The sequence below is a fragment of the Lynx canadensis genome, chromosome B1 (genome assembly GCF_007474595.2).
Source record: "Lynx canadensis isolate LIC74 chromosome B1, mLynCan4.pri.v2, whole genome shotgun sequence".
In the NCBI taxonomy this organism is placed as follows: domain Eukaryota; kingdom Metazoa; phylum Chordata; class Mammalia; order Carnivora; family Felidae; genus Lynx; species Lynx canadensis.
In genome coordinates, this window is record NC_044306.2 from 119,614,826 (window position 1) to 119,641,040 (window position 26,215).

Consider the following 26,215-nt stretch of genomic DNA (forward strand, 5'->3'; position numbering starts at 1 on the left):
AACACAAGCAGAGGAGGAGAAACCAGCAAAGCAGAGTGAGAGGTGAGGACAGCTAGCTGGGAGACAGAGGTATTCCTGGAAGGAGTAGATGGATGATGAGGAAGAATACAATGGTAGATAGAGAGAAGTAAGGACTGAAGAGTTTGTTTTAAAAAAAATCAAAAGCAAATAGGGCACATGGATGGCTCAGTCGGTTGAGTGTTTGATTCTTGATTTTGACTCAGGTCATGATCACAGAGTAGTGGGATCGAGCCCTGGGTCAGACTCCCTGCTAAGCGTGGAGCCTGCTTAAGAATCTCATTCTCTCTCTCTCTCTCAAAAAAAAGATACTAAAATAAAATAAAAGTAAACAAAGAGGCTTGAGCATTTATCAGGCTAACAGGAGGGAACTGGTAAAGATGACATGAACAGATAACCCAGGGAGCAAGGACTCAAGGGAGAAAGGAACAATGAGGTCAGGAGTGCTGGTGGAGGCATTAGCTTTACTGAATTGGAAGAGAACTGGCATTGTGAAGGCCACATGTGTGAGATTCATTCACTGCAGGAAATTCAAATGGACTGTCTGTCCCTTGTCAGTTAAAGCTGGAGACTCAGACGTGCTTTTGGTAGCTATGGTGTGGCAGCAGCAACTTCCTTTCTGGAGAACACTGGATTACTTACTTAAAGGGTTGTGAGTCTGCCAAGTCCTTTCAATTAAGTCCCAGAAAAGTTTGTAAATAAAACTTCAAGTAAAACATGACATTTGTTTCATCAAATTTTTTTATGGGTTAAACACTGATTTTAAAAGTTTGTGTTCTCACAGGATGTCCTAAGCCCAGTATGATATTACATAGGCTTAATAAGAATTCTACCAAGTTAGTGCTTTCCAAAAATGAAAACTAATTCCCTTGTTTTATGATGTTTGAGCCCAGATCTGTGCGAGGTAATTTTTATTTCTTTCTCCTTAGGCTAAAAGAAAACGAAGAGTCACTTGGTGTCTTGGCAAAATTAACAAAATGAAGGACTCAAATTATTTAAATGAATTTAATATGTCAGCAAATATAACAAAAACACATAAGGCAGCTATAACTGTGATAGGAGAAATTGATGAATGTGAGTACTTTTTCAGCTGCTTTTAATTATAAAGGCATCCTTGTAGGGGCACCTGGGTGACTCAGTTGGTTGACTTGATTTCGGCCCAGGTCATGATCCCAGGGCTGTGAGATCGAGTCCCATGTCAGGCTCCACAATCAGCATGGCGCTTGCTTAGGATTCTCTATCTCACTCCCTCTGTCCTCTCCCCAACTTGCACTCCCTCTCTCTAAAGTAAAAAAAAAAAAAAAAAAAAAAAAATCAAAAACTCAAAATCAAAACAAAAAATTATCCCTGTAAAGAAAGACTTTCTTTACAATTCAGTTAATGTGATAAACACATTTAATAAAATGTATGAATTTTAGATATGATTACAGATGGAGATAATGATAAAAAATTAGTAATTTTAAGACAGTGAACATTCTCTATTTTTTTCAAGACTCTTAAGAATAATGCACTGTAGTTGAAACACATGAGACATGTTTTTATTGTTTGGTTTTTGTTCTAATCATTATCCAATTAAATTAGTATCCATATAACATCTGCCTTAAACTTTGTTTAATCTTGGAAGGGGGACATTACACAGACATGTTTCAAAATAACGTCTCCAACATTATCAGTATTTTTAAAGGGCATTTTAAAACCTACTTACAATGATCAAATCTTAAATTCAGATTTTGTCCCTATAATGTAGGTAACTATATTTTATTAAGGATCTATATTATATTACTAACCCCAACCAGGGATCTTAATTCATACCATACTATAAATGATCATATCTGTTGTTAATATATTCTTGGCATTCATATTGTGAGCACATGTTACCTAATTGGATCTTATTATTACCTCTGATCAGATTTTCTTATAGTCTTTGACTTTTGAGAAATTTTATTAACACATTTATGGATAAATTTCTTTTTCTCCTTATTATAGCTATCTCTTCAGAATCTGATATTTTCAGTAACACTCTTGATCCATTAACAGAGGTAGAGTGGAATCCAGCAACAAAGCTACTAAGTCAGGTAATTTAAGTGTACTTCATAGACATACTCTCTTTTTAAAATTCATTTTTTATTGGTGTTCACTATTGTTGCTGCACATTATAAGCTCTGACTTAATTTCGGTAACAGTTTTGGTTCTAATTACTCGTAACACTGCTAGTTGCTAACTGGCATGCGGAGGAGGCGAAAAATTTCATAATGCAGGTGTATCGTATTAGGTGAACCTTTGCTTCTGGTTCTTTACCAGCAGATCTTGGTATTCGTGATTTTTTGTTTGTTTGTTGATGTTGTTGTTTTTGGTTTTTGTTTTTACTTAGACCCATAAGGGTAAAAAGGCTGATTTTTAAAGTGTCAAAATTCTCAAGCATATAGTAGAAAAATGACACATCGGGGGTGGGGGGTAATATTGCCAAATAAGACTGAAAAATAAAAGTAAATATATATGACCTTGTCAAAACTGTGAACAAGGAATACTATAGTAAAAACTTCAGTGGGTAGAGAGTCCATGTTTACTTTCTAGGCTACTAATGTCCAAAGAAATACAGTATAGTTTTATAAATGTTTTTGTTAAGGAAATTTCATTTTAGTTTTAGAGTGAAATTGCAGTGATGCTTGGGAATTACTACCATTAGTTAACCATCATATTAGTTATAATTAGGTGAGTATTAGAGGTAAAGTGCTTTTATGTCCCTAAAACATCCTCTAGAAGTGTGTTATTGTTGGAAAATTCCTGGTGTTTATTTTTGTTTCTATAACTTACAGTTTATCTCTTTCTCATAATAGTATACAAAACAGGAACAGGCCTCTTTTGAGTATGGTAAAACATGGCACTAGAGGTCAATGAAGAATATTTCTGTTTCCCTTCCTAAATTCAGACCTTTCTGAGAAATAAAACAGGCATCAGATAGGTAGAGAATTAAATTATCAGCTTTATTACTAAGGAGCTTAAAAAACTGTGATCAAATGGGGCACCTGATAGGCTCAGTCGGTTAAGCAGTCGACTTCTGCTCAGGTCATGATCTTGTCTGTGAGTGCGAGCCCCGCATCGGCTCTGTGCTGACAGCTCAAAGCCTGGAGCCTGCTTTGGATCCTGTGTCTCCCTCTCTCTCTGACCCTCGCCCACTCATGCTCTGTATCACTCTGTCTCTCAAAAATAAATAAATGTTAAAAAAAAAATTAAAAAAAAAAACTGTGGTCAAATGGACTTCCCAGTATACACCCTACCTCCCCAAATTCCTCCTCCCAACAACTTTTCCAGTTAAATATTGGCAAGCATTGTTTATAAGATGTTTTTTACATACTCCTTTCAAAATTGCCTGCTATTCTAAATTAGCTAGTTTACCGAAATTCACACCCTTTATTTTACCCGGGATGAAACTAGACCATTAGATATTGAAGAGGAATCTATTCCTGAAGCCAAGACTACACTGTATGCTAACTAACTTGAGAATAAATAAAGTAAAATAAAAAAGAAAGATATTGAAGAAGAGAATGACCTAAGTTGCTACATGATATAAGGTTAAATTAATTATTTGAGTAATCTAAAAGAAACAATATATGATTTGAATTCTGTCTTGAAAATCTGGTTTTGTTGCCAATAGGAAAACTTAGAAAGTGAGCTGAATTCACTTCGTGCCAACTATGATAATCTGATATTGGACTATGAACAACTGAGACGAGAAAATGAAGAAATGGAATTGAAATTAAAAGAAAAGAATGATTTGGATGAATTTGAGGCTCTAGAAAGAAAAGCGGAAAAAGATCAGGAGGTAAGAGATATGGAAACATGAAACTAAAACCATACTTTTCAAAGAAGTTTCATTCTCTTAAAGATATTTCTAAGGCTGATATAGGAAGAATCCAGCCATTTTCCATATGTAGACACAATTTAAAGAATTTAAGAAATAATTCATTTGTGTCACTTTTAAAATATTTAAAGCATATTTGTTTCACTTGTGCTCACGCACAAGAAGAAGGAAAAATTACAAATGTCTTTGGGATGGTTTGGTGCATCTGCCTATTGATGGATTTGTCTTGAATAAGTTATTTCATTGTAATTTGTATATTATCAGTTAATTGGTTGAGCACACGTAAATTCTGTCTATAGTATAACCATTTCCTACTGAGACCAATATGAATTTTACTATCTGACAAGGTTTTATGCATGGATACTACATATCCATGGACCCATGGATTTCATTTTCTTTAAAAAGTATATTCCTAAATATTTAGAACATTATTAGAATAGACGGGGAAGCTGATTATGCTCATGTCTTTTTCCATATAAGAGAGTTATTGTGAAAATTAGTGTAACTAAATACTAAATACTTGTAATGCAATTTTTAGAAATGAAACAGATCACTTAAATTTTCTAAATATATATTAGGCTCTATGTTTAGAGAACCTAATTCAGAAACCCTCAAACTTCAGGTACTTAGGAATTGTCCAAGAGATTTAAGATTTCTTAGAGCACACAGTCCTTAACTTAGAGTTCACAGACAGTATAAAATTATTTTGCAGAATTTTTGAAGGATATTCATTTTTCTGGAATAAGAATCCATAGCTTTTGTCAGACTATGAATCTGTCCCTAGCCCACTCCCCTCTCCTGCCCTGCCAAATAAGAGCCAGTACTGGTGTAGTTAAATGATGAGTTAATTTGTAGCTACTTCTAAGATTTCTGTGTGGATAGCCCAAAGGAACACAATGCTCTTTCCTCATATCATTGTTTCATTTCTCACCCTCTTTTTTTTTTTAATAAGGAAAAAAGAAATCTGTGCCAAAACTATTATTTCCATTCTATATACAAATTAAAGTTAATCCTACATTTATGGGTATATATCCTAAGAGGAAGTCTATATGTTCTCCACAGGGTTTCATTTAACTTGGTTTAAAATTTACATTTTAACAAAATACAAAATGTCATATATTGGCCCATGAATTTCAGTCTATAAAACAGAGTTTTATAAGGAAGGGGGTGGTGTAGTGTCATGGTTAAGACCATGGTCTCTGGAGCCAAACTGCTCAGATGCAAGGCTAACTGAGCATAAAGTATAGCAATCATTTCTAAGTTTTTTACATGATTTCTGTATCAATAAAAACTGAAGCTCACTAAATTGTCTCACACACAAAAAGATTACAAAATAACACAGTATATGACTTTACTGTCACATCCCAATTTTTTTTTTTCTTTTAACCACAGTCAAGGGGAGAAATAATCCTATTCTCTTCATCTTTACTTGGACACAATTAAAATTCTAGGTTCAATAAGGTAACCTAAAAGATTAAGTAATAAAAACTTAACTCTATTCAAAGCTCTTTTTGCAACGTCCATTCCATTTTAAACTAAGAATGTAAGTCTGAATATACAGTAAAATGTGTTCCCAAACCTCCATTTTGGGGAAAAGCTTAATGAAAACGGAATGAAAAGTCAAATAATGACCTTAAGACATGTGGGTATTGCCCTGGTTTGCCGATGGTCTTATAAATCACCAAGGCTATGGATAATTTTCAAATGGGAATATAGAAATACAGAATGTTTAGTGATTTTAGAAGGAGTAAGTATTATGCTCAGGGAACAAAGTAAATTCCAACCACTACCTGTTTTAACTTGATTAGTTTTAGAATTTTAACAAGTTAGAGGTTTTTGTCTTAAGTTAAATATTTTACTTCACCTGCTGCAAATTACAGTTGAAATCTATTTTTTTTTTTTTTTTTTTTATGTAGCAACCACTTAACTTTTGATCGTATCATATATACTTTCTCTTTATGCTCAGCATCTTAATACATTTTTGGGAAGTTACACTCAGAGCTTTGCAAAAGTTACTCCATCTTTTTTCTGTTAGAGAACCAATAGTTAAAGTGGTTTTTCAAATGAAAGTGGGACAATTTTTCTTTCTAAATGTTTATTTTCTAAAATGAAGGTAAATTTAGTTCTTCTTTATTGGTAAATGTGATTTTCTTGCACAAAATTTAGAAACAGGAAAGAAAAAAAAGATGGAGCCAATTTAAGTTATAACCAATATAAATGTCTAAAATTTTGCTGAACACTTGGTAGCCACTTAGCACATGTGGTGATTTTGAGCATTTGAAATGGGGCCAGTCTGAATTAAGTATGAAAAAAAAAAAAAGAATGTAAACTATTTCTTTAATTTTTTATATTGCTTACATGAACAAATGATAGTATTTTGAATATTTTAGGTTAAAATACATTATCAAAATTAATTCTACCTGTTTCTTTCTTTTATGCAGCCAGTAGAAAATCTTAAATTACAAATTTGGCTCACATAATATTGTGGAGGCAATGTTGGAGGACATTGACCCAAAATAAAGAACATCAACACGAGCACTAGTCTGAGTCTAAATCTAGTTAGGACTGAATTAAACATTCATAAAGTATTAAACAAGATGCTGTTTTCCTAAGTCCCTTACATTCTACTCGAATTTGCCTTTACTTTTAAAGGATTCATCGAATTATGAAGATTAAATAACTCTAAGGGAAAAACGTTTATCTGTGGTAAATTGTCATTTACTTGCTTTGACACAAGAATACCTGAAACTCAAATATTTAATGCTCCAGATATTTTGTGAAAAGGAAACTTTAATAGAAATACTTGTATCTTTAAGTATTCTTTGTACTTTTAGGCAGTTGAAAAATGTAAACCAATAACATCATCTTTTTAGTATTTTCTGTAGACTGAATTGACAAGGTAATAATTCATAATCCCATACCTATCTCTGTAGCTTGGTGAACAGTAATATTATTATAAAAACACCACATGAAGCTACCTTAATCTAAACCTAAATTCTAAACCACAAAGCCTTAAAAAGTATGCCAGTATAAAAACTAAATGGATAATTTACAGGAAGAAAAAAAATCTTGTAGAATAAACACATGTCTGTACTTAACTTCCCCAAAACAAAAATCTATTAAAAATGTATTTAAAAAAATGTATTTAAAAAAAATTTTTTTAACGTTTATTTATTTTTGAGAGAGAGAGAGAGAGAGAGAGCGTGAGTGAGGTAGGGGCAGAGAGAGAGGGAGACACAGAATCTGAAGCAGGCTCCAAACTGTCAGCACAAAGCCTGATGTGAGGATTGAACCCACAAGCTGTGAGATCATGACCTGAGCCAAAGTCAGACACTTAACCAACTGAGCCACCCAGGTGCCCCTAAAAGTGTATCTTTTAAAAGTTTATTTCCTCCAAGGAATGCATACTAATTTGCTTTTAACTTTATTATAGCATTATTAACAGATGACATAACTATTAGTTGGGCCATGCTGAGGTTTTTTTCTTGTTGGCTTGTTTTATGGAGATTGGGAATTTTCTGTTGAGTTTGTCTCTGTTTAATGAGGTGCTCTGTACCGGTAGCTTGAACAATTGATTTCTCAGTCCCTTCTTACTGTTTGGTGATTCTGAAGTGGTGGATGAATGAATGCTATCTTTTGGGGTTGTTGGTTTTGGTTTTTTGGTTTTTTGGTTTTTTGGTGTTTTTTTTTTTTTGGTTTTTTTTTTTTTTTTTGCTTTATTAACTATTGGTTTGCTCTGTTGCCTGTTCACATGCTCTTACAGATGCAACTAATTCATGAAATTTCCAACTTAAAGAATTTAGTTAAGCATGCAGAAGTATATAATCAGGATCTTGAGGTGAGCATTTATGTTGGTATTTCCATTGATAAAGAACTAGGCCTAAAATGTACATCATACATAATTGAACATGATTTCAGAAAATACAAGAATATATTTATTTTTTTCAATGTCAACTTTTTAAATTTTACTAACAGTGTAAACTGTTAAATATAAGTTCTTTTTAACCCCCTAAAATATAAATCCAATTAAATATGTTTCTCTTTTTTGTTTCACACTTCTTTTAGAATGAGCTAAGTTCAAAAGTAGAGCTGCTTAGAGAAAAGGAAGAACAGATTAAGAAGCTACAGAAATACATAGACTGTCAGAAGTCAGAAGATACAAAAATGGACTTGTCATACTCATCGGTAAAAATCAGGTTTATTTTGTTGCGTTCTCATGTAGACATTTATAGCACATCATCATCATCATAGTTATAGCAAATGCTTATATTGAGCCTGCTGTGTGCCAGGCACTGTTGTAGTTGTTTTACATATAGTATTTTATTTAATATTGTCAACCCTATGAAACTGGGACTACTAGTATCATTGCCATTTTATGGATAAAGAATCATTCATAGAGAGTTGAAGATACCATTCTTTGAGTGAATATAGGTAAGTTAGGGATGAGCTTCCATTAAAAGTCAATAATTTAAGAATTATTTTATTTTTTTAATTATTGTATGCACATGTATGTAGAACTGTATAGTTAGTATCTTCAGGTGAGCACTTATGTTGGTATTGATACATACCTGGAGCTATACGTATCACAAGTAATTGAGCATGGTTTTATAAATTTCATCAATTTGATTAATATTAATGCATGCTCATCATAATTTAAATAAGTATTTTATAAGTTTGTTATTTTTCAGAAACTGTAGCTCTAGATGATTTTAGTTGGTAGAAGATATACCATTAAATAACATTGAATTTCGTAGTGAAATTGTTAATTTTCACTGTTTGCTTTCTATTCTCCTTGCTTTCAGTCCTCCTGATTACTTCAAGAAAGTATCAGTTTGATTCTAGTTTTTAACACCATTTTTAAGAAAGCAGCAGTTTCTAGCTGGAACTTTGGTTTCCATTGTTCTTTTGTTTCCATTTGAATTTTTCAGAGTACTTTTTATTACCTTTTATTAGTACTCTTCTGTTACCTGTTACTATGACAAATGATTTTTTATAAAAGTGATCTTACTGTTCTGGGGCCCTGGGAAGAAAGGCAGGTTTCCTATAATCCTGGAGTGTCTGTTGATAGAGTATCAAGTAGAATTGGCCACTTTCTAATAATTATTATTTCTTTCTCTTTTTTCATCCAATTTATTCATTCATTCATTCATTCATTCATGCATTAATATTCTGCCAAGACATGTGGTTGAATTTATGTAGGCTAAAGTCATGCTAAAATGCCACTTCTCTCTAAAAATGAGACCGTAGATCTTTTCATGTATTTATCATTCATTTGCATTTTCTCTTCTGGGAGTTGCCTGTTCATCTTTTCTGTTTTTCCATTGAATTTTTTGTCTTTTTCTTTTTAATTTGTAATTTCATATCCTTAATTTTAACTACGAACTACTTTCATGTTTTAGAATAACTTAAAAATACATAGGAGATTTTAGCAAGCTAGCTGAACAACAATTGTGTTAGCCTTTTTTAAACAATAACAAATTTTTTTTTAATGTGTATTTATTTTTGAGAGAGAGATAGAGAGACAGAGTGTGAGTGGGAAAGGGACAGAGAGAGAGGGAGACACAGAATCTGAAGGAGGCTCCAGGCTCTGAGCTGTCAGCCCAGAGCTGGATGGCGGGGCTCGAACCCATGAATCGTGAGTTCATGACCTGAGCCAAAGTAGACGCATAACTGACTGAGCCACCCAGGCTCCCAACAATAACAAATTCTTAAATCTATACAATGCTTATGTAATTTAGAAAAAGAGATCCAGAATTTTAAAAATATTTTTATTATGGAAAATATTATTTTTTTCATCTTTCCTAAATACACATTTGGTAATTATCATATTTCCACCATTTTTTATCAGTTCAGAATAACATCTATGTACATGTTCTCTAAAGTGTTTTCCAGCTCTCAGAAAGCTAGATTTCACTAAATTTTTTTGTCGTGTGTACAGGAAAGCACTGAAGACCTAAAACAAATGAAACAGACTCTGCTTGATGCTGAAGGTGTAGCTCTTGATGCCAAGAGAGAATCTGCCTTTCTCAGAAGTGAAAATCTAGAGCTGAAAGAGAAAATGGTAAGTGACTCCTATAATATTTATTTAAAAAGTTATTACTATCAATACGTTTGTGTGAATTTACAATGTTTTTCTCAATAGAAAGAACTTGCAAATGCATATAAGCAAATGGAAAATGATATTCAGTTATATCAAAGCCAGCTAGAGGCAAAAAAGAAAATGCAAGTTGATCTGGAGAAAGAATTACAATCTTCTTTTAATGAAATAACAAAACTCACCTCCCTTATAGATGGCAAAGTTCCAAAAGGTATTTTATAATTTCAGACTACCTCTTTTTAGATCTGACTTTCTCTAGAAACCTACCTAAAGAATTTTGTGGCTACATTCCAGTGATTAAAAATCTATTATTCTCTGCTCTGATTTTCTTAATAACTTAATAAGTTTCGGTGTCATTTGGTATCAATATTTATAAATGCTTCCATGGACTTCATTCAGATTCATAAAGGTTTAGGAGTTATTTTTCAAATAAATTGGACCTAATTTTTAAGGAGTAATTGAAGAACTATTAACAATTAGATTACCTGTTAACCAACATTGGCTCTTTCTTTAATAAATTTTATATAGTCTGGTTCAATAATCTCATTTTGCGTGTAATTTAGGTTGTCCCAATAACTGTAAACTGCTTTATTTAATTTACCCAAAATGCCCTAGATTTGCTCTGTAATTTGGAACTGGAAAGAAAGATTACTGATCTGCAGAAAGAACTGAATAAAGAAGTTGAAGAAAATGAAGCTTTACGTAAAGAAGTTAATTTGCTCTCAGCATTGAAACCTTTACCCTCAGAATTAGAAATATTAAGGAAAGAGGTAAATACATTTTTAAGCAAATAACTCTTCTTCTGAAATAAAAACCTTTGTAATAGCACTTTAAATATTTTGCCATAGTTTATTTTAAAGTAGCAGGCAAGAGACCATAAACATTTAACTAACTTGTTAGGAACAGAAATGAATGTAGTTCCTCCTCTAATTTTTTTTATATTGCTAGATGTAAAAATACATTTTCAGAGCATATTTAACAGTATACTTAGTATCATGAGCCATGTACGGCCATTTCTACAGCCCTCAAGTGTTGCATTTAAACAGTTCTGTGGGGGTGCCTGGCTGGCTCAGTCGGTAGAGTGTGCAATTCTTGATCTCATGGGGGTTGTGAGTTCGATCCCTATGTAGGGTGTAGAGATTACTTAAAAATAAAATCTTTTAAACAGAGTTCTGTGGCCCACCCTTTTTCTAAATCTTTTTTTTCTTTCTTTTTTTTTTGTTTTTTTTTTTTTTTACTAGTCACTATGTTGAATAAAAGAAAGTAATGAGATACAAGGGAGGGCTCTGATACAGTTGAGATCAGTGTAAATCTTGCAGGCTAGTGAACAATCCTGTAAACGATCTGCCAGCCTTTCTTTTCTCTCTGCCTTTCTAAAAGAAATAAAAAGTGACAAGTGTTTGAACACTATATGGCAGACATCATGCTAAAAAGCTCTAGCAACATTATTTTATTTAGTCATCCTAAAAACTCTTTAAAGTGGGTGCTGGTTCTTAGCTCAACAAATAGTTATGGCACCAATAGTTGAGCTACATAGATGTGCCTCCTATCCTTAGTCTGTGATTGAAACAACTCTGCTGTGTTACCCCCATCCTTGGTCTCCAATTTAGCTCACCTCTCTTCTTCCCACCACTTCTACCTTACCTTTCACAGTGATTTTACTATTTATAAATTGGATATGGTTTATTTAAATAATAATTCAAATAAAGCTTGATTATTTATTCTTGGATTACGTTTTTAGAAATAAGAGTTGCATTCAAAGGCTTTAGATGAAAATACGTCAAATTCTTAGAAAAACCATAAAATGTCTGATACACCAAGAAGTTAGAAAATACTTTAGAATGATAGATGATGAAATAAAGGCATGTTCTAAAATAAAGTGTTTCTATTGAGTGTGCTCCAAACAATCCTTACTAGAGCCCAAAGAGATTAAAAAACAAAACTTTGAAGGTAAACAGGATAATACATTATTAAAGGAATGGTGACAATAAAAATGTTGTATTTCTTCAGTCAAATCTTTGCTTAATTTCAATGTCTTTTTTTTTTTTTTTTTTTTTGCATAGGAATTTTTTTCCTTGAAACTGCTTCAGTAGCTCTTACATTGCTAACATAACTAAATTTTATTTCCTCTCCGTAGATACATGATAAATCTGAAGAGCTCTATATAATAATATCGGAAAGAGACAAATTGTTTTCTGAAGTAGTTCAAAAGGAGAATAGAATTCAAGATTTACTTGAAGAAATAGAGAAAACTAAAAATGACCTAGCAACTACCCAGATGAATTATAAAAGCACTGATCAAGAATTCCAAGATTTAAAAAATCATCTTGAATTTGAGCAAAAGTATAAGATGGTCCTTGAGGAGAATGCAAGAATGGATCAGGAAATAGGAAATCTCTCTAAACAAGCTCAAAAACTTGGTTTAAGTTCTGATGCTTTGAGCACAGAGGTTGGTACAAGACACCCTCTAGGGAAGCGATCTTTAGTATTCTGGGGTCTGGCCTCCATATATGTCCCATAGACTGTTCTGCTTTTCACATTTTGTTTTTCTTATTTTAAAGCTTTGTCCGAAAACCGAAGAACTTCAGCAGAAAGCAACCGAGAGTCAAGAAGTGTTAAATGAAATGGAAGAGCTAAAGGAACAATTAGAAAGTAGAGATTCTAGGCTGCAAACTGTAGAAAAGGAAAAAGCACTGATTGCTGAGCAACTTCAGCAAACCTTGGTGGAAATAAGAACCTTAACCCAAGAAAGGGATGACCTAAAACAACTCCAGGAGAGCCTGCAAATTGAGAGGGACCAACTCAAAAGTGACATTCAGGATACTGTAAACATGGTAAGACTTTGATTAGATGCTGAAAACCGAGAGCCTCTGTGAAAACATAGGAGCTGTCACTTACTATTCATGATCAAGTAGTCCCTGCAAAATCACTTCCATAGTTTCTTATTATTCTAACAGAAATTGTTCTGTGTTTCTCTGACAAAGAATATAGACACCCAGGAACAATTACGAAATGCTCTTGAGTCTTTGAAACAACACCAAGAAACAATCAACACACTAAAAATGAGAATTTCTGAGGAAACTTCCAGGAATTTGCATACAGAGGAAAACTTAGGAGAAACTAAAGATGAATTCCAGGAAAAGGTAAATGATATTTCTGTCCAAAGTTTTCATACTTGTGTAGAAGAGCTTTCTCTTTAACCTCAAACACGTAACTACATAATGATAATCTCAATCTTGTCTATTATTCACAGAGCTAATAACTAACGATAATTTACAAGCATAACCCTAATGTGTTTGAAATAACTTCAGATATAACTGCTTACAGTCAATTTGGAAAAAAAAGGCAAAAATTAGTTCAGACTTTGAGGTGACATTTCCTGAGCCTCGATGTATTTTAAAATCTTTAAAAACCCCTCTGAATTCTAAGAATGTAAGAAAGATTGTTTATTATTATGTCTAAAATACTTGTTTTATGTCAGATTTTGTATATTAAACTTGCTTAGAGTTCTATAAAATCAATGTTTATGTTGTAGTTTTGCCTGTTTCTAGGGCTTGTGCTATAATTGTACTATTAGGTGCTTAAATCTCACCTTGATTTATTCTAGGTAGTGTGGTTCATTTTGTCCTGATACCTTAGGAGTTAACTGGTTATTTAGTTATATACAAGAAGGGCTAGGAGATGCTAATGATAATTTTTTTTTTAAGGGGAGGTATATTAGTCTACTAGACTGCCACCACAGAATAGCATAGACTGGGTAGCTAAAACTTTTAACAGAAATTTACTTTCTCCCATTTGTGGAGGCTAAAAGTCCAAGACTAAGGTGCTAGAAACTTTGGTTTGTGGTAAGTCTTCTCTTCTCTGTATGCAGATGGCACCTTCCTTCTGTGTCTTCTCATGGCCTTTCTCCTATTCTTGAGCTGAGAAAGAGAGCACTAGTGTTTCTTTCTCTTCTTAAAAGGACACCAGTTCTACGGGATTAGGGGCCTCAGTTGTTTGTTTTTTATGTTTATTTATTTTGAGAGAGGGAGGGAGAGACAGAGCATGAGCAGGGGAGGGGCAGACAGAGAAGGAGACACAGAATCCAAAGCAGGCTCCAGGCTCTGAGCGGTTAGCACAAAGCCCAATGTGGGACTTGAACCCACGAGCTATGAGATCATGACCTGAGCTGAAGTTAGATGCTTAACTGACTGAGCCACCCAGGCGCCCCAGGGCCTAAGTTTTATAACCTCATTTAACCTTAATAAACCTCCTTAAAGGCTTTATCTTCACATACAGTCACTTGGAGGTTAGGGCTTCAACATAGGAATTTGGGGACAACACATTTGAATCCGTAACAGGGGATTGCCTATAGTTTTATACAATGGATTCATTTACTATACATTTCTACTCTCAGAAATGCCTTTGATATATATTATCAACAGAATTTTTTATACTGTCTTTCATTCTTATTGCACTACTATTTAAACCAGACTATTTACAACTAGGAATTGAAAACATTCATCAATAAGAGACTGGTGAAATAATCTTTCATACATTCATAGCTCAGAATAGTATACACATATATATATACATATATACATAAAACTGGGTTTTATACAGTTATATAATTTTTTAAACTACATTTTATATGCAAGAAAAATCACCAGATTGGACATATTACTAAATAAAAAAAAATACTACTTCAGAATAATTCAGTAAGCCCCAACTTATGTAAATAAATCTTTGTATAGATTTATATACTATTACTCTATATAATGAGCTTTTTTTTCCCATTTACCCCAGGGTACAGTATTCTTGCCTTGGAAAAGCTTTCCCTCTCTGTCTGTATGCTTCAGTTCTTCTCTCCTAGGAAAGCATTTTTGTTTGTTTTATATCTTATGTTCTCAGCTTCTCTATAGTTTGGATTAACCAAATGGGCCAAAGGCATTTGACCTTGATTTGAAATTTATAACTTTTATTTTCATTAGGGGAAGACTTTTTTGAAAAGATTTTTGAAAATAAGGTACAACAATCAATACCTGCTTTTAGACAAATGCAAATCTGTAATCATGTGGCCCCATGAGAAGGGGCAATAGCAGAGGAGTGAGGGAAAGGGAGAGTTGTATTTACTGGAGAGTTATATTTAGCTGCTCTGTGTTCCTAAGTTTATGCTGGAATCATCTATGTTGATAAAAAGGTCTGACTGGGGCTCTTTTGTTTCTTGGGGTTTCTCAAATATGGGATGGAAGGCTAAGATCAGCTTCTTCTGTTATCGTGTCCATGTTAGAATCCCATGTGGACCCCTCTGTTCATCTGGACCCCAGAGGGCTGCATTAGTAGGTCTATAATGAATCCCCTTCGAGTGCCCACTTTCAATCTTGCTTCATATTTCTCTCTCTAGAAATGCAGCTTCTCTCATGTGTTCCAACAGAAATTTAAAACAATGATTAGTAAGCTTATCTCAAAGCACACAATTCTTTTTCTTTATTTAATAATAAGATCTGTGGTAGCTGAAATACTTGCTAGGTTGAATTCCATTCTGAAATGTACCTTGGGTATTATTACATAGTTTGTCTCAGCCTGCTCTGTTTTTGTGTACATTCCTATACTTAGGGTGTACAGATGCAAGATTCTGAATTAGGGTATCTGACAAGCTAGTCCCAATGACTATGTATTCCTTACCTTAATTTCTCATGTAGTTAGCTCTGTGGTTACCATTGTCAGAAACTCATGCATGTTACCAACAATAAAAAAAATAGTTAAGTAAAATAGGTTCTGTCCATACCCACTCTAGAATATTGAGCAACTACTAAAAGTTATAGTTTGAAGATTATGTGACAGCATGGGAAAAATGCCTGTGATCTAAGTGGGGAAAAGCAAAAGCAAAAATGAATAATTCTGTATGTGTGTGTGTGTATAGATGTGTGTGCGTGTATATGTATATATATATATATATAAATCATAATTACTATGTTCAAATATATTTTTTCATGGACAAACTCTGAAAGGAAATATTCTAGAATTTTTTTTTTGACATATTCTGGAAATCTAATAGTGTGTTGTGTGAAGCTGGTGACATGGGTAATTTTTTTCTCTTCATTTTTCAATTTTTTGTTAATTGTAGATTATTATAAAACTTTTTAAAACATATGTGGCCAATATGGAGCTGTATTTATTTCCTGGTCGTATAAGGTTATATAGTGATAACCCTCATTTCATACCAGTGATTGTAATGTCAGTCTTTGTCTCCCTTTATCAAGGGGTACACATATTAAGTTACGTTTGCTTAAGATCTATTTATGGATAAATGAATGTGTATAACATGCTTTTCTTAACCAATATATGAAAGTATATATTTTGAAAAGGTGGTTTATACTGTTAGAATATGAAATCTGTTTCTTGCAAGATTAATTTGTCCTCTCATTTGATGAAACTCCAGCCTTTTGGGAGTATGACTGCTTCCGAAAATTATCATTTGTTGGGAGTGGAAGATATGGAGTCATTTCCAGATTTTGATGGAAAAAAAGTGGTAGAGTTCAAGGTGGCTTACTCTTTCATAAAATTAAGTTAACCTATCATCATACATGAACATAATTATTAATTATCCATAACTGTCCAGGTAGTTCTTAGCCATGAACAAGAGTATGTACAAGGACACAGAGTCTGAAGCCAGACCTCTTAGATTCAAAACCTGAGTGACCTTGGGCAAGTGACCTGTCATCCTCTCTGGAATTCAAGTTTCTTGTCTGTCAAATGAAAATAATACCAGTACCTACCTTATAAGGTTATAGTTAAGATTAAATGTGTCAAAATACGAAAATAGTGCCTGGTAAGTAATAAGTAATACTAGCTTTGGCAATTTTTATTATTATTCAAATTGTTATTAACTGAGAAATTCTTCTTTAATCTATTCATATTTTAGATGGCTGACACAGATAAAAAACAGAATTTGAAAGCCAAAAATACTCAAGCACTGATTGCAAATGTTGAAGATAATGAGCTAACTAAGCAACAGAGAAAGATATTTTCTTTAATACAGGAGAAAAATGAACTGCAACAAATGTTAGAGAGTATTACAGCAGAAAAGGAACAATTGAAGACTGACCTAAGGGAAAATATTGAAATGGTAAGATGCAGCACTGTACATTTAACAATATGTTTTTGTCTTTGCATGTTTTCGGTTTTTATAATTGTACTGAGGCATAATTTACATGCAGTAAATGTATCTGATACAAGCGCACAGTCTGATGACTTTTGACAAATGTCTCTACCTATATTCCCTCCACCCCAGTCAAGGTACAAGGTGTTTCCCTTACCCTGCAAGGTTCTCTCACATCTCATCCCAGTCAGTCCTACTCTTACTCTCTACCGCATATAGTCACCATCCTGATGTTTTTTCACCTCAGATCACTTTTTCTCTTCTAGAACTTCATACAAATAGAATCATATAGCATGTACTCTTTTGTGCCTTTTTTTACACTCCTTTTTCAGTGCTGGATACACTCCATGTATGAATAGGCCACACAATTTGTTTAGCCTTTCTCCTATTGATGGAAATTTGAGTTATCTCTACTATTTAGCTATTGTGAGTGAAGCTGTTATAAACATTCTTACATAAATCTTTTTATGATCATTTTTTTTAATTTCTCTAGGGTAAGTATCTAAATGGAATAGCTGAGTCATTCAGCTATTCCAGCTATTCAGCTAAATGGAATAGCTGAGTCATATGAGAATAAATTCTCATATATTTAACTTAATGAGAATTCACTAGACTGATTTCCAAAGTAGTGGTACCATTTCACATTCCCATCAGCGAATTGAGAGAAGTCTGATGGCTCCACATCTTCATCAATGGTTCACATTACTGGTGTTTTTAATTTTAGCCATTCAATTGGGTATGTACTTCATTGTTTTAATTTGCCTTTCCCTAATGACTAAGAACATTGATCATCTTTTCATATGCTTGCTGGCCATTGTATATCTTTCTATAAATTATGTTCTCTCAGTGATATGTTATAGGTTTTAGTATACATGTCTTGTCCATATTTTGTTAAATCTTTTTCCTAAATGTTTCTCTTTTGTTAATTTTGTCTTAATTTTTAAACTTCATTTTTAATTATTTGTTAATGTTTGCTGTATTGTCATATCTACTTTAGTTTTGTTTCTTCATTTAGGGTTAATATAGTATATATAGATTGAAATTAACATTTTTAGAAGTTTGCTGTGGGTTGTAGGAGAACCTGAACTTTTGTGTAATTTTCCATATTTCTTGGGATTGTCTGGTCAAAAGAGCTGAGTATAAATAAGAATGCAGATAAAAATCATGGTCTCAAGCTTGTAATGTTTTTGTGGCCATGATACTTGAGAATGCCACTGTATAAGCTTATAACTAGGATTAGCCCAAGTCATGCTAGCAAAGGATGGCTGCCATTTTGAACTTGGCTGTTAACTGGTGCACCAAACCAAAGCCATTCATTCTAGCATTTGAAAAGCCTGTAACTGTAGTCTCAGAATCAGTCCATGAAAGCTTAGAAACAGTCTCCTTTGGTTTAAGGCTAGAAAATGAGCCAACCTCTCAAGATAGAATACTAAATCTAGTTCTAATTCTCATGATAAGAATATAAGTAGAGCAGTAAAGAAAACGTGTAAAGGGTATCTGACTGGCTCAGTCAGTGGAACCCTGATCCCAGGGTTGTGATTCCAACCCCCACTTTGGCATGGAGCCTACTTGAAAAAAAGAAAAGAAAAGAAAAGAAAGAAAAAGAAACAGCATAAAAAAGCATATGCTTGACATCCTATATGATTAAATTAAAGACTGACTTTCTTTGTAAGATAGTTTTTTCCAATAGAGTTTGCATAATTTCTTCACTTTTAGGCTGAGGTAAATGCTGATTTTTACTTGATTTGATTTTATAAAAATAAGCTAATATTATTTATTTTAATCTCAACTTTAAAAAAAAAATCTAGATGATTGAAAACCAAGAAGAATTAAGAATTCTTGGAGGTGAACTTAAAAGGCAACAAGAGATAATTACACAAGAAAAGAACCATACCATGAAGAAAGAGGAAGAGCTTTCTAGGACCTGTGAGAAATTAGCAGAAGTTGAAGAAAAGCTAAAGGAAAAGGTGAATCTTTAAAGTTACCTTCCTGGCCATATTAGATTTCCGATTGAACTTTTTTTTTTTTTTAAGTTTATTTTTTTATTTTGAGAGACAGCACACAAGCAGGGAAGGGGCAGAAAGAGAGGGGAGAAAGAGAATCCCAAGAAGGCTCAGCACTGAGCCCGATGCAGGGACTTGAACCCACAAACCGTGAGATCATGACCTGAGCTGAAATCAAGAGTAAGACCTTCAACCAACTGAGCCACCCAGCCACCCCTAAACTTCTTCTTTTTTTTTTTTTTAAATAAATTTTGATGGCAGTAGAGCTGAATTCTAGAAATAACATGTATCTCCCAAATGAGCAGATTTTAATGCTAATATCATAGACAGTTTCAACTCACACCTAGATCTTAACCAACATCCTTTGTGAGGATATATTATCCTGGAGTCTTCAGATGAGAGAGAAAGCCTTAATTCATCTAAACTAATCATGGAATATATTCATTCATAAGAAACTTATTGGGAAGTACCATAGGCCAGGTGTTGTTCTGGGTGCTTGAGATACATTAATCAATAACACAAAGATTCTGCCTTTATAAAAATATGGTAGTCATTCTCTAAAATGTAAGAAATGTGACTGTTACCATCTCTTAGATGTTTACAATTTCCTGAGTCACTTCTTTTATAGAAGTAAGGTGCTGTTGTACTATTTGTATAAGAGATGAGAATCTAGTAATAATTGTACTGCCCAAGTAATTCTAAAATTCACCCACTGAGATCTTTCTATTTTTCTAAGGCCTATGCCACATACATTATAAATAATATATTGTGATTTCCACTGTCTTTCTGTGGAGTGTTTTTTTTTCCTATGTATTCTCTTAATTCTCCTCCTTTTCACAATAACCCAATTAATTTGCTAGAACCTGATGTCTGTTTCATACTCACCCTAAAGAAGTGAAATTTATAGGCTTATGTAAAAGTTAATGCCTCAGTGTCTTTATGGGCCACCTGTAAGGACCTTTTTCGAAATAAAAATAGATGATCCAAAAAGGTTTTAAGAGATGAGGAATTATAGTTATTTGGCAGGTATACCTGCATATTTAGTCTCTTTTCAAGTTTTTCTCATTTTCACTTTACCTCTTTGATTAACCTCATGACAATATATTAGTTTCCTAGAACTTCTGTATCAAATTACCATAAACTTGGTGGCTAAAAAACAACAGAAATTTCTTGTCACATTTCTGGATCCTAGAAGTCCAAAATCAAGTTGCTGGTAATACCATGCTCCTCCTGAAGGCTCTAGGGAAGAATCTTTTCCTTCCTCTAACTATCCTTAGCTCCCAGCTCCCTTGGTGCCCAAGGCTTATAGCTGTATCAGTTTTAACTCTGCCTCCATCTTCACAGGAGTTTCTCTGTGTCTCTGTGTGTCCTTTTTTGCCTCTTATAAGACACTGTCATTGCATTTAGGGCCCACCCTAATCCAGTAGAATTTCTTTTCATACTTTAATTATATCTGCAAAAACCGTATTTCCAAATAAGGTCATATTCTGAAATTCTGAATATACTTGAATTTTGGGTAGGACACTATTCAACCCACTATAGACACTGTGCCTAGAAGGTTACTCTACTTTCAAAGCTGTTTACTATAATAATCATTTTGGTTTGGCAAGATATATATTACATAAGAATTTTAAGGGAACATAAGCAAAATGATAATTAAAAATTTTATTTCTCAAGAGCCAACAACTACAAGAAAAACAGCTAAAGCTTCTTAGTGTACAAGAAGAGATGAGTGAGATGCAGAAAAAGATGAGTGAAATGGAGAATGTAAAGAATGGATTAAGAAGCCAAGAATTAACATTGGAACATATGGAAATGGAGAGGCTAGAATTGGCTCAGAAGCTCCACGAAAATTATGAGGAACTGAAATCCATAACCAAGGAAAGAAATGATCTAAAAGAATTACAGGAATCATTTGACATAGAGAGAGAGAAACTTCAAGATTACATAAGAGAACTCGAAGTTACGGTAAGTTATACCCTTTTCTTTCATCTAGTAAATGTTTCTTTAAAACCGAGCCAGTTGGAGAAGGGAGAGGCAATGTTGATGTTGTTATAATATTCTTTAAATTCCACTTGGTAATTAAGGGTCTAGAAACAAAAGAAGAACTAAAAATTGCTCACATGCATCTCAAAGAACAACAAGAAACTATTGATGAACTAAGAAGAAACATTTCTGAGAAGACAGCTCAAATGATAAATATTCAGAATGACTTAGAAAAATCCAATACTGAATTACAAGAAAAGGTTTGTCTCTTCTTCTTTCTCTCTTTTGTCCCTTCTTTTTTGTTTTTCTTGGGGGGGGGGTTGTTTTGTTTTGGTTTTGGTTTTTTGTTTTTTGTTTTTTGTTTTTTTTTTTGAAGGAAAAATGAGCAGTTAAGTAGTGACTGTTACAGCTCATTTATTGGGTAGTATTTGTTGAGTGTCTAATGTGTCAGGCAAGGTCTTGGGTTATAGAAATAAAATGGGAACAAGCTGAACAAAATTTCTGTGACCATAGAGCTTATTTTGTAGTGGAAAGAGTTAATTGGTAAATAAACAAACAAATGAAAAAGATAATTTGAGATAATGGCAAATGCTATAGAGAAAATGAAACACTGGGATAACTGAACCAACATATGTTAAAGGCCACTATGTACCAGCCATTGAAACTGTGGATATGAATAAGACACTCTTCTCTCCCCCTAATTTGGGCATATACAATAATCCTTCAATTCCAGCAGGACAAATGCAGAAATATGATATGCAAAGTTAATGGAACCACTAATGACCATAGGAAATGGTCTGTACATATAAAAGAATATGAGAAGTGGCATGGGAGGTCATCTGAGAATTAAGGACCATTCATTTATTGAGATAAAATCTCAATAAAAACAATGTTTTTTCTCCTATAGCCTTTGAGAACTAGTATAAAAATGAAGACGTGTGCAACTGGCTGAATTAACGGTGTTAGTTAGGTATAAGAATTGATTCACTTTGGATGTAAGCTGGAAACAAAGAAAGTTATGGCAGAATGTGACTAGCAGAAAGGCCATGAATAGCTTTAGTAGGAATCAAGAGAAAATGAATAAATTGTGAGTTTGTGATCCACGGTAGGCCATGGGATCAAGATAACTTTTATTTCTAGGGACAGTATTCTCATCTTTAAAAAATTTGAAAAATTATAATAATGCTCTCCAGATAGTAACCTTGGTATTCCATGCGTATTACAAGATCCCAGTGCTTCATGAGGAACAGGAACTACTGCCTAATGTGAAAGAAGTCAGTAGTACTCAGGAAACAGGGGATGAACTGGAACTATTAAGGAAACAATCCAAAACCAAGGATTCAATGACCCCTGCATGCATAGAAATGGAAAAGCTTGGGTTGACTGAAAAACTTCCAGAAAGTCATGATGAAATAAAATCTCTAACTGATGAAAGAGACAACCTTAGAATGAGAAAAGAAGCAGTTCGAGCTGGACAAGACCAGTTGAAAGAAGACATTAGAGAAACTTTGGCTAAAGTAAGTTTCGTCCTTTCCTTGCATTTAACAAGTGTTTTGTGAGAATCAAGTCTTTGGAAAGGAAGCACTTGTGTTATAGTTAAAATGTTACTGGGGGCGCCTGGGTGGCGCAGTCGGTTAAGCGTCCGACTTCAGCCAGGTCACGATCTCGCGGTCCGTGAGTTCGAGCCCCGCGTCAGGCTCTGGGCTGATGGCTCGGAGCCTGGAGCCTGTTTCCGATTCTGTGTCTCCCTCTCTCTCTGCCCCTCCCCCGTTCATGCTCTGTCTCTCTCTGTCCCAAAAATAAATAAACGTTGAAAAAATAAATAAATAAAATAAAATGTTACTGCAGTGTTTTCTTTAAATGTCTCAATTATGAAGTGGTTGGAAACAGACTAAAAATTGCTCATAAATACTAAAAAAACTATTGAAATTGAGAGAAGATGTTTTAGAGAAGACAGCTGTCTTCTTAAATATTTAAAATGATTTAGAAAAAGCAATGCTAAATTATAAGAAAGGATAAAGCCAGAAAAACTATTTTCTTTCCTTCTTTAAATCTATTCCTGTAGCATCTCATAAAGCACTTCCTCAATACCTGAGACAGAAATCTGAGAATCACCCTTCCCAATTTCCTTTCCTCACACTCACTTTATAACCCAAGCACCAAACCTTGTTGATTTTAAGGTGTGTGTGTGTGTGTGTGTGTGTGTGTGTGTGTGTGTGTATGAGAGAGAGAGAAAGAAAGGGAGAGAGAAATCTTCCCTCTTTCTCTCCTCATTGCCAACACTAATCCAAGCCACCATTATTTCTGTCCCGGGCTTTCTGTAGTAGCCTCTTACTGGTCTCCCAGTATTCATTTCTATACTTCTCTAAGTCATTCCTCATTCTGAGCCCAAGCAGTCCTTTGTTCTTAAAACCTTTTAATAGGGGCACCTGGATGGCACAGTCATTTAAGCATCCGACTCTTGATCTCAGCTCAGGCCATGATCTCACCGTTTGTGAGTTCAAGCCCTGCATCGGGCTCTGCACTGAGGGAGCAGAGCCTGCTTGGGATTCTGTCTCTCCTTCTCTCTGACCCAGCTCTCTCTCTCTCTCTCTCTCTTTCAAAATAAATAAATAAAATAAAGTAAAAGTAAAATAAAATAAAATAAACTTTTAATAACCTATCTCTACTCTTGAACCAAAGACCAGAATCCTTCACGTGGCCCATGAGGCCTTGGATCCCAGACCTAGCTGGTCTCCAGCCTTATTTCTGCTCATCTTACCCCTGTTCATCATGCTCCAGCATTGTGCTTCCTCATCTCATGGCTTTTGGGTGTTCTGGTCTCCCTGCCTGCAGCATTTCCCTACTGCCTTGCCCACCTACTGCTGTCATCCTTCATGTCTCAACCGAAGCTTTCCATCCCCCAGGAAGCCCTTCCTAACCACTCAGGGTTGGTTAGGTTGCCACATAACCCTGCAAGAACCCAGCACCCCTGTTTGGTAAGATTTGGCATAATGCCTATCTTTCCCTCTGAAGTGTAAATCTCAAAAAGGCAAGGATCATATAAGTCTCATTTACCAATTTATCTCTAACCTCTGGTAGGATACTGACAGCACACTGAGCCCTCAGGAAAGAAGTGTTCAGTACCTGAGTGATGACGAGTGGGAGAGTGGAAAGAATGCTCTGTAATGAGCCACTGAGTCCTGACTTACTTGTTTTAGAAACTGTCCTGATTTCTTTTCTCTGAAAGTAAAATAAAGAATCTTTGGATGTCAATTCTCTTGTTGTTTTATTCTTTTAAGATCCGAGAGGCTCAAGACAAACAAGAACGGTCCTTCAATATGGAAGAAAAAGATGGCGCACCTGAGAAAATGATGAGCGAGATGGAGCAACTGAAGGAGCAGCTCAAAGCCACAGAGTCAGCCCTGCAAAGAATGGACGTGGAAAAGCTCGAGATGTCCGAGAGGCTTCAGGAAAGTCGTGATGAACTGAAATGTATAACTAAGGAGAGAGACAACAAACAAAGGCTGCAAGAAGTTCTTCAGTCCGAAAGCAACCAGCTCAAAGAAAACATGAGGGAAATCATAGCTAAGGTAAGTTTCATCCATCCCCCATGTGCTTTTTTTTTTTTTTTTTACTTTTGTAAGCAGATATTTTTGTAAAAACTAAACCTTTGGAAAAAAGAGAGTATAATGGTTATAATGTTTCTGTAAATTTCTTAACATCTCCTCTAATAATGAAGCACCTGGAAACTGAAGAGGAATTGAAAGTTGCTCATCGTCACATGAAAGAACAGGAGGAAACTATTGAGAAGCTAAGAGTGAATCTTTCTGAGACGGAAAATGAGCTGTCCAGCCTTCAAAAAGAATTAGAAATAACTAATGATGAATTACAGAAAAAGGTAAATTGGGGGTGAAGGAAGTGTAGGAAAAAAACCTGAGGGAGCTAGCTAACTGAATTACAGAAACTGTTTTTGCATACCAAATTGTTATGGAGAACATTGTGAGTTCTTTTCATTCAAAAACTAAAACGTATTATATGTGTACACACACACATATATATAAGCATGATTTGTGTGTATGTATATTTTAGCTATTAACTTATTATTATTTTAAGATCCAAGAGCTTCATGCGAAACAGGAACAATTTATTACCACCAAAGAAATCAGTGAGACTCAGGAGAAAATGAGTGCACTGGAGCAATTGAAGGAACAACTCAAAGTCAAAGATTCATCACTACAAAGTATAGAAAGCGAGAGGCTCCAGTTGACCGAGAAACTTAAGGAAAGTCAAGATAAAATAAAAATTATAATTAAGGAAAGAGATGAACTGAAAAGGATGCAGGAGGCCCTTCAAATGGAGAGAGACCAACTCAAAAAAAACATTAAAGAAATTGTAACTGAAGTAAGTTTCCTTATTCTAATGATTTTTTAGGTATGAAATAGTGGCAAAGTGGTTAACAGTGATATTCACTATTGCTTTATTAATTTCTATCCAATCATAAAGGGACTGAAAATCAAACAGGAACTAAAACACTACTTATATTCTTTTGAAGGAGTACCAGGAAACCATTAGTACAAGGACTTTTTCAAAGAAGACAGATCAAGAAGCAAATATTCAGAAAGATTTAGAAAATTCAGATGCTGTATCACAAGAAAAGGTAGGTCTTATTAAGTTGGAAACTGACATCTGATTATTGTGTTCCTCATATCCCTGTGGAAGAAAATGCTACATACATTAGATAAAATGTAAAGATGATTCACTTGACTCAGAAACAATTCCTCCTTTTCCTAAAAATTTCTGCCTGTGTCCTAACTTGTTTTGTTGTTTTCTCAGATGCAAGAACTTCAGCAAAAAGAACATCAGCTTCTTAAGATGAAGCCTGTCAATGAGACTCAGGAAAAAATGTGTGAAATAGAATACTTGAAGAACCAATTTGAGGCCCAAAAGTCAACTCTGGAAAATATAGAAAAGGAGAATGTAAGGTTAACTCAGAGACTTCATGAAAACCTTGAAGAAATGAGATGTGTTACAAAAGAAAGAGATGATCTTAGGAGTGTAGAGGAGACTCTCAAAGTAGAGAGAGACCAGCTCCAGGAAAACCTGAGAGAAACCGTAATGAGAGTGAG

General features: G+C 34.3%; 1 protein-coding gene across 1 annotated transcript in view; it reads left to right on the top strand.

Annotated features, from left to right (window-relative positions):
* The window catches only part of CENPE (centromere protein E), an 80,957-nt gene that overhangs the window by 20,929 nt on the left and 33,813 nt on the right, over positions 1–26,215 (top strand). The window contains exons 14-34 of the mRNA XM_030313338.1: positions 948–1,092; positions 2,005–2,093; positions 3,674–3,841; positions 7,644–7,718; positions 7,946–8,065; positions 9,819–9,941; positions 10,023–10,188; positions 10,593–10,747; positions 12,115–12,426; positions 12,539–12,811; positions 12,962–13,120; positions 16,882–17,085; positions 18,927–19,085; positions 20,799–21,089; positions 21,209–21,367; positions 22,334–22,624; positions 24,389–24,679; positions 24,829–24,987; positions 25,203–25,490; positions 25,642–25,746; positions 25,923–26,210. Coding sequence (XP_030169198.1) covers positions 948–1,092; positions 2,005–2,093; positions 3,674–3,841; positions 7,644–7,718; positions 7,946–8,065; positions 9,819–9,941; positions 10,023–10,188; positions 10,593–10,747; positions 12,115–12,426; positions 12,539–12,811; positions 12,962–13,120; positions 16,882–17,085; positions 18,927–19,085; positions 20,799–21,089; positions 21,209–21,367; positions 22,334–22,624; positions 24,389–24,679; positions 24,829–24,987; positions 25,203–25,490; positions 25,642–25,746; positions 25,923–26,210 — 4,020 coding nt within the window. The remainder of the gene's footprint in view (positions 1–947; positions 1,093–2,004; positions 2,094–3,673; positions 3,842–7,643; positions 7,719–7,945; positions 8,066–9,818; positions 9,942–10,022; positions 10,189–10,592; positions 10,748–12,114; positions 12,427–12,538; positions 12,812–12,961; positions 13,121–16,881; positions 17,086–18,926; positions 19,086–20,798; positions 21,090–21,208; positions 21,368–22,333; positions 22,625–24,388; positions 24,680–24,828; positions 24,988–25,202; positions 25,491–25,641; positions 25,747–25,922; positions 26,211–26,215) is intronic.